A 9,261-nucleotide genomic window follows, 5' to 3' on the forward strand; every position below is an offset into this window, starting at 1 on the left:
CCCAATTTCAAGCTATATTCATTGGTAAATGCGTACAGATTCTTGTTTGGGTGTTTGAATCCTAGATTAGTTACTAATCAGCATCCACAGTTTTATAATAACCCAGCCACATCCATTCATTTACATATTGTCTGGGGCTGCCTTTACACTCCAACAGCCGTTGAGTAGTTGCAACAGAGACCCTATGGCCTGCAAAGCCTAAAATATTTATTATATAGATCTGAAAATTTTGCTGACCCCCCTTAGACCATCAGTCATGACTTCTCAACACATCACCACAACCCAATGAAACTGTCCTAGCACCCTCACATTGTTGCCCCTCTATCTGGAATCAGATCACCCTGCAGTACCTAGCACTCCACTAGTCAAACTATCCTGTCTCCCCAGCTCCTAATCCCTCCCCCATCTCCTGATACCTGCTGCTGCTCTAGTGGCTCTGACCTCAGCTTCTTGTTAAACCACAACTCACACTTAACCTCTGACATAACATCTGCTCCTGACAATCAGAAAGAAGAGACCTGCAAATCCCATTCAGGTGCAACACCCCACCTCAGCAGCTAATCTAGTAAGAATTTTCAAGTGTTTTCTGGATGCAATTTTGGAAAATTTGGTGCGTTTCTTCACAGTGTATATTTTTCACTCCTATCCACTTGGATATTAAACATCTACTTTATACCTAGCACTCTGCTGTCTAAGAGAGAAAGGGCTAGAAGATGGAGAGAAAGCTGATTTAGGGAAGAGGGAAGGGACAAAGGAGGGTGGATGAGAGAAAACAATCAAGAAAATGAACCAGTTTAGTGATGGACTGTAAGACACAGGGTGATTGACTGACTGACTAAATATATTAATAGATAAATAAATGGGGGGGCTAATGAGAGTGATTGCAAAAGACTTTGCTGAGAAGATAGGATCTGAGCTAGCTAGGCCTTAAAGGATGGTGTGGATTTGGAGAGTGCATATAAGGAGAGAGTAGAAAAAATAAATAGGTAGGTGAAATGAGTTCTGTGTCTGAACACCCGCCACCAGGGGTCACAAATTGTGGAGCTGATTCCCTTCCCCTCTCCCACCCTCTATCACCACTGACCCAGTCCCTGTAGCAATAAACTGCAAAAAGGTACTTCTAATGAGTAAACTAGAAAATGGTGACTCTCTGACTGAACCAATTAGGTAAAGGCACTCTCCTCCAGCGAGGCAGGCAGGCCTGAAGGGCACAAACTTGGGCAGACAGGGATGACTTTGTCTCCATTTGCACCCTCAGGCCCAGACACTGTCATGCACACAGTACTACTTGACCAATAATACATTGCAGACCAGAAAAGGGTGGATCCCTAGCTGCATCTTTTGTTTAGACATACTTTGTTGGAATCTTCCAGTGTGTTAAAATGACTTAAATTAATATCTGACAATATGCTCTGTTTGTGAGACCATGGCTAAACAGTTATTCTCATACATTGCTGGTGAGACAGCAAAAATCACACAATCCCCACAGAGAGGAATTTGACTAATTCTAGTGCAGTTACTTATGCATTTACCCTGACACAGCAATTCCAATTCTAGGCATCTGTTGTAAAGATATACTGGCAAAAATACAAAATGACTTGTGTCTAAGGCTATACTTTAAGAATATACTTTAGAATAGCAGTAAACTGGAAAAAACAAAACTTCTATTAATAGTAGAGTGGCTGAATAAACAAGGGTTGGCAAACATTTTCCATAAAAGGCCAAATAGTAAATAGTTTACGCTTTGTGGGATATGGTCTCTATTGCAATACTCAACTCTGCCATCACAGTACAAAAGCAGCTACAGACGATAAACGAATGAGTGTGTCTATGTTTCAATAAAACTTTATTTGTGGACACTGAAATTTGACTTTTGTATAACTTTTGTGCCACAAAATATTATTCTTCTTTAGATTTTGTTTTCAGCCACTTAAAAACATGAAACTCATTCTAGGCTTGAAGTCCATACAAAAACAGATGGCAGGGACTTCACTGGTGGTGCAGTGGTTAAGAATCTGCCTGCCAATGCAGGGGACAGGGGTTCCATCCCTGGTCCGGGAAGATCCCACATGCCGCGGAGCAACTAAGCCCGTGCGCCACAACTACTGAGCCCATGTGCTGCAACTACTGAAGCCCGCGCACCTAGAGCCCATGCTCGGCAACAAGAGAAGCCACTGCAATGAGAAGCCCGCGAACTGCAATGAAGAGTAGCCCCTGCTCGCCACAACTAGAGAAAGCCCACGTGCAGCAACAAAGACCCAACGCAGCCAAAAAAAAATCAGAGAAAAAAAAACAGATGGCAGGCTAGATTTGGCCCTCAGACTGTAGTTTGTCAATACCTGGAAAAACTATAGTATATAACAGTGTTATCTTATATAGTTAGATAAAGAAATGAGGAAGATATCTATATACTGATATGGATCCAAACTGTGTTAAGTGAAAAAAACAAGGGGCAGACCAGTGTTTATAGTATGCTATTGTTTATGTAAGAAACAGAAAGAAATATGAGTACATATGTATAATGTTTATGTTTTCAAAAAGAAATGATGGAAGGATAAACCAAACGCTAAGCAGTTACAAGAGGAGGGACCGAACAGGGTGATGTGAACAGAAACGGGAGCAAGACTTCTGTGACTATAACTTATATTGTTTGGACTTTGAAATATAGTTTCGACATAATTGACAAACAAAATGAAGTCACAAAGAAAAAAATTGATTTAGTTATCCACATTTTAAAATGGAGATATTTTACAAAGAATCTACATTTCCTTTCTCTTGAAATATTGAAAGATCTGTCTGGCATCACTGAGTCTACCTTCCCACATGGCAGCCCTCCAGAGGAAGCCACGTTTTAGCAACTTCCTTTTCAGTAAGACATATATTCTGTGTAGGTATTCAAGTTTGCAACTTCTGCCCCAGGAGAAGCAAATGAATTAGTACTTGATGCTTAGTATGGTGCTAATAGAAAACTATTCAGAGACGCTGCAGACCCGGGACCCGGAGCAGCTCGGAGGCGGTGAATAATAGCTCTTCAAGTCTGCAATAAAAAATGGCGTCCAATAAAACTACATTGCAAAAAATGGGAAAGAAACAGAATGGAAAGAGTAAAAAAGTCGAAGAGGCAGAACCTGAAGAATTTGTGGTAGAAAAAGTACTGGACCGACGTGTAGTGAATGGGAAGGTGGAGTATTTCCTGAAGTGGAAGGGATTTACAGATGCAGACAATACTTGGGAACCTGAAGAAAATTTCGATTGTCCAGAGTTAATTGAAGCATTTCTTAATTCTCAAAAAGCTGGTAAAGAAAAAGATGGAACAAAAAGAAAATCTTTATCTGACAGTGAATCTGATGATAGCAAATCAAAGAAGAAAAGAGATGCTGCTGATAAACCAAGAGGTTTTGCCAGAGGTCTTGACCCAGAGCGAATAATTGGTGCCACAGACAGCAGTGGAGAATTAATGTTTCTCATGAAATGGAAAGATTCAGATGAGGCGGACTTGGTGCTGGCAAAGGAGGCAAATATGAAGTGTCCTCAAATTGTAATTGCTTTTTATGAAGAGAGACTAACTTGGCATTCTTGTCCAGAAGATGAAGCTCAATAATTGTTTGCATTGCTTTTTATATATATTTATATATATATATAAAATCTGGGTCTTGGTCTTTTGATTTATTAGTGTGAAGAAATAACTACATTCTAATGAAAATCATGTTTGATATGTTTGTTTTGAAGTAGTATTGGGGAAGTTGTTGGGTTTGGGGGGTTTTTTGGGGGTTTTGTTTTTGTTTTTTTTGCATCTGTAGCACTGGTTACTTTGAACAAATAAAAGCTTTCTGTAGTTGCTTCCTTTAGCAGAAAAGAACATTTGATACTATGGTATATTATTTCCTCTGCATTAGAGAACAGCTTTTCTAAATGTTGGGGAAAATCTCCATAGTCATTACTCAATCAGAATTTAGAATTTGCATTTAACTCATATATGCCTAAGGACCATTCTGGGTTTTCTGTATGTGTATACATAAAATACATATGTAAATGGTTTGGGGGTTTTTTGGTTATTGTTTAAACACATTTACCAAAACAAAAACAGCCTTTCACAACCATGGATGAGCCCATGTTTCTGGGATTCTATCATTTTGAGCAATATAAGAAATCACTTCAACTTAAATTGAAAATTTAAGTCTTAACCTTTCAAATTAAATAATTTTGTAATTAATGAGACAAATTAAACAATTTAAATTGGATAATTTTTTAAAGCAGCCCTATCAGAATCTGCATCCATATCTACCATCATATAAATGCAGTTTTATATGTAAAACCCCCCTGAAAGGAAAATTTTATCTCTGTCAACCCAAATGAAAAAAATGGAAAAATTCTGGTATGCTTTAATTAGCCAAGCAAGACTTAGTTAAGTGGACATTTAAAGCTTCCTTTTGGCAAACCATTCTTTATAAGAAGTTGAAATCCGTGTGCTGTATTTACTGAAAGACTGTGATACATGGAATGTCTCAGACTTGTTAATGGAAACCTAATCAGATGGTTAGAGATGTTGGCAGTTTAGGATCTGCAGGAATAAATGAGTGAACAAAGTTTTCTAATCTAAACTTGACCTGCATGTTTTTTGAAACTTTACCCCAACCCACTCCTTATATGTAGGCTCAGTCTTCTCAGTATTTTGGGTTACTGGTTCAGCACAAGCCAGGAAAAACAATAACTTTGTAGTAATCAGAATGTTATTCAACTGTATATTGTTTACTTTATTGTAAATACTGGTGAACAGTGGTCAATAAATAGTTTTATATTCCTTTAAAAAAAAAAAAAAAAAAAGAAAACTATTCAGTATTTTGAGCACAAGCATGAAATTATAGAAGTAGTATTTCAGGGAGGTTAACCTGTCAGTGTTATGTGTAATGATTAGCAGTGGGGAAGAGCCTGATTCCAGGTGACAGAGACAAGTTTCCGAAGGGACTGTCCACGAGGCCTGCCCCACTCTCAGACGTACTTAACGCTACCCTGGGCATGGATCCCACGGGCCTGCAGTGTCAGATACATCGCTACCATTCAGGTGAAGCTTGGCCTCAAATCCTGGACCCCGAGGACCTGCTGAAGCCAGCGGCTTGACCACCTCCTCCGCAGGAGCCCCGGCCGAGCTTGGGAAGGGGTCACTCTGCTGGGACTGGGGAGCCGGTGTGCCAGCCACCCAGGCCATGCTTGTTAGGACTTGTGGGTGACCACGTGGCTCCGGGCCGGGCAATGCGCCATGGCCAAGTTGGGGCATGGGAGTGACCACCCTCAGGCGCCCAGGCGGTCAGGAGGGGGCCCCCACCCATGCCTCACCTTTCCCCATCCTGCACCCAGTGCTTTGCGGAGATGAGAGCTGGGGTGGGAGGCAGGCTCGGGGTGGGGGACTGAGCCTGCGGCTGTGAAGCTGCCAGGGCATCGCCACGCCCTTGCCTTCTGAGGCCACGCCCACTGCGCTGAAACCACAGCTCGAACGCTGGAGGTGCCTGGGAGTCGGGCATCCCTCCTCAGAGCCGGAAAACAGTCAGTGTGCAGGGAGCAGCCTCAGAAAACCTCCACAAGTTGCTTCAAGCCTGATGGCCGCCCACCGCTCCTCTGCCAGGCTCGGGCTCAGATCTTGAACTCAGGCCACGGGGTGTGGATGGAATTTTATTTTAGTGAAAAGACCAGTGGTGTGTCTCTAGCAGGTGGCGCGAGAGCAACACCAAGGTGAGATAAAAACCAGCTTTGCTTAAAAAAAAAAAAAAATTGCCCAAGCTCTTTAGGTATAGGTCCTGGACTTGAATCCATTTCTCCTGTCCTGTACCGCCTCCTTCCTCTCACAGCATGCTAACTTAGGTCAATTGATTCAGTTCTGTGCATCCTTGGCCTGTGTCAACAAAAAAGCAAATATGTTAAAATGGGATGATTTCTGTAGTCCCTTCCAGATCTAAGATTCTATTAGCCAGGGAACTGTGCTTCCATGTGTGGGAGTGGGTCTCGGGAAGAGGTAGTAGTATTTGGTTCCAATTCTCCCCACACCCCTTTCCTTTAACTGGAAAGCAAACAAGGAAGTAGAATATATTTGATCTGGCATGCCTATAGAAATTAGACTGTAGCTGGTCCCAAAAATGACTTCTAGGGTCACCTTGTATGTCACTGCAGACACTGGAAGGCTCTCATGATGTCTCATCTTTTGCGAGTAGACTAGCCTACCACCTTTCACCTTACACCCAACTACTTCCTTAGGAGAAGGGTTTTTAGTTAACAAAATACATGCACTGGCATAAATACCCAATCTTGAAGCTCTGCTTGTTTCCAGAGCATTCAAGCTGTTAGTAGCTGTTGGAGCCATCATTCCTACTTCATGTGAGTATAGTTTTAGATAATTCCCTTTGTACAAATTAAATAGCTTCTTTATGGATGTCTTACTTCTCTCAATGGGGATAATTAGATCACATTTTCCTTTCGGCCCGGAGAAAGATCCTGGAGAAGCTTTAGAAAAATTGGTAAGTCACTCTTTCTTTTGTATTTCCTCAACTCCATGGCTTATATTCCCCCCTCATATAAGGAAGACTCCTTTTCAATATATTCTCCAATTTTGAGAAAGACAAACTGCCAGGAGCTGAATTGCTGTCCTGTGGCCAACAGGCAATTCCTGGCTTCTAACCTCTGGCTCTAACTTCTCTGTGTACCTCTTTGAATTGTGAAGATTAGTGACATAGTGGATCACTGTGGGCTGTCCTGCCTTATGAGAAGACCTTTGGGTACATGTACTTTCCTCTTTATTCCCTGAGCCAATGACTACACAGAGCAGGAATTCTTAAGATCAAAGACATGCCTCAAACATCAAGTATTATAATCTTTGTAGAGTGTAACAGGAAATCCAGTATCCTAGGGACAAAATAAAATGGGAGGTACAATCCTCGAATATCTAGAACTCATTTGTTAAACAGGATCCCAATAATGGTTAACATATCTGAGGTAGTTTATTTTAAACCTAGGAGAGTAACTCAGAGTATGGTTTATACAATTAGAAATCACATTTGCAAAAATATTACTAACTCTACTTACTCCACATGTTCAATATACATGTGCACACATGCATACACTCTAAGAGAAAAAAAATCAAAAAAATATTCCTTCAAATACACTTATTTTTTTTTATATTTCAAGGTAATAACCACAGCTATCAGGACAGGCTACTCGGGAACCCCAAACGCATCAATCAGTTTCATAGTTGGCATCACCACCTTTCTCTGGGGACCACTTTGTATGAGGTAGAATGTGCCCCTGTTCTCACCAGGGCAGACAAAGGGAGCTGAATAGAGAGGATGAGAGCGAGCCAGCCTGTTCTCCATGGAAGAGCAGGGAGGGGAGAATTACTCAGCACTCACTCTTCCACCTGCTTCCCAGATGCCTCTTAAGACTGTTTTTGCATTATGTGTCTTTTCCTTCTAAACTTGGACTGTTTGCATAGATCAGCAAAAAGATGTCTCTAACCTTACCACAAACACTGGATAATTAAGTTGGATTTTCAAGAACTCCTTGACACCACTTTCTCTGGACCAGATTTTCAGGTTTGGGATCTGAAACTTCGCTTTTTAATTTTTTTTTTTTTTTTTTCCTAATCTTTTGGCCACGTAGCGCGGCATGTGGGATCTTAGTTCCCCCACCAGATATTGACATTGGAAGCGCAGAGGCTTAACCACTGGACCGCCAGGGAAGTCCCTGAAACTTCGCTTTTTAAATTGCTCTTTTCCTCTTCTCTTTTTCCCTTCTCTCTGTACCATTTTTCTACCTCCCAATTTATAGAAGAGGGAAATATGTGAATAAATATGGAATATATTCACTAAAAGCATTATCTGTTCTTTGCTTTTATTCATTTGTTCATTTAACAAATATTCTTTGAATGCATCTATATATTAGCTAAGTGCTGGGTATGTATGTAGTAGTCAACCAAATAGACAAGGTCATAATGAAGCTTATACTCTTATAACACTAAATCAAATAAATATTTGCTATGTAAAGAAATAACCAGGGGTAACTAATTTAGGATGGAGGGTCAGAGAAGGCTTCTCTGAGGGAGTAACACATATGAACATCATATAAACAGTAACATCATATGAAACATGAAAAATATTTGATGATGATTCTAGATATTCTGGACAAATTATTCTCCTAATTCTTATGATATTAAAAAATATCCCTGAGCATATCTACATATTTGCGAAATAAATGTCATGGAAAGTTGTGAACATTTATTTGTAAGTAGAGGTCTATTCATTTTTCTAGAATTTAAACTGGTTTCATCCAGCAAACTTGCATTTTTCTAGTATTATGAGAGAAGAGCCCAGATAAAAATAGTTCTTTATTTGATGTCAGTGGGGCTTACTAAATAGAGTAGTAAAGGTAAAAGCAGTGACCCAGATGTACTTAGATGTGTAAGGAAAGAATTTAAAATCTCAATATGAATGAGAGAGGGAATCTGCTTAATACTATAAACAGACTCAAACCCTTCTCTGATTACACCTTTGCAAGCAATTGCCAAGGAAAGAACATACAAACATGAAGGAGGAGTTTTTCTAGACACTATCTTGGTTAAACTTTAGAACTTTGTTATAAATCCATGAAATACAGTCTGCCTCAAAGCAGGCCCACAATTGGACCCAACTTCAATGAAATTACTGAATTAACAAGATAACACATTTATAACTTGCTTTCTCATTTATAAAATGGTTAATTAACATACCACCTGATTCTCAAAACAGATCTTTGAAGAAAATATTACTATCCCCATTTTAAAGAAGAAATGGAAGTTAGGTGATATGCATATAGTGAATTAGTGAGTGGGGAAAATGAGCTTCAAAACTTGATTTTTCTGACACCAAAGCCTGTGGTCTTGGTGCTGAATCACACTGCTAAGCCTTATTGTAAGTCAGAGAGTCTCTGACTCTGCCCCAAGAGCAGTGACAGGCAGATTTCATACAGTAAAATGGCAGTTGGACAATCATACTTTCTGCCATGTCACTTCATGGAGAGCAAGGTGTCACAACCTCATCTCATCCTAGTTTTCTTCAGAGACCCATTAAAGGATCTCGCATTCAAGAGCAAAGGGGCAGATATATCTTCACTGTTAACATGATTCTGAGGCACTTGTGACTGGCGCCTGCAGAAGCAAACTTGGCTCAAATGAGATCCACACCTGAGACTCATAGATTCATTTCTGCCATGAGTGTCTTTTGGAAAGAAGGATGCAAAAGA

The 9,261-nt window shown here is 40.3% G+C and overlaps 1 protein-coding gene across 2 annotated transcripts; it reads left to right on the forward strand.

Moving 5' to 3' along the window:
• Positions 1 to 2,981: 2,981 nt before the first annotated feature.
• Positions 2,982 to 3,859, forward strand: LOC133093302 (chromobox protein homolog 3-like). 2 transcript variants are annotated; one of them, XM_061193062.1, is made up of 2 exons: positions 2,982 to 3,215; positions 3,289 to 3,428. In XM_061193062.1, the coding sequence occupies exons 1-2, from the start codon at positions 3,050 to 3,052 to the stop codon at positions 3,426 to 3,428; spliced, it is 306 nt and encodes a 101-aa protein (XP_061049045.1). In that variant the 5' UTR covers positions 2,982 to 3,049. The 2 variants fall into 2 exon arrangements, with proteins under 2 accessions (XP_061049045.1, XP_061049044.1); XM_061193061.1 differs by having other exon boundaries at positions 2,982 to 3,859.
• Positions 3,860 to 9,261: the final 5,402 nt, after the last annotated feature.

Source organism: Eubalaena glacialis, chromosome 6 (genome assembly GCF_028564815.1).
Source record: "Eubalaena glacialis isolate mEubGla1 chromosome 6, mEubGla1.1.hap2.+ XY, whole genome shotgun sequence".
Classification (NCBI taxonomy): domain Eukaryota; kingdom Metazoa; phylum Chordata; class Mammalia; order Artiodactyla; family Balaenidae; genus Eubalaena; species Eubalaena glacialis.

Excerpts from the sequence above, each read along its gene's own strand:
- LOC133093302 (XM_061193061.1), top strand. The coding sequence starts at position 3,050 with ATGGCGTCCAATAAAACTACATTGCAAAAAATGGGAAAGAAACAGAAT.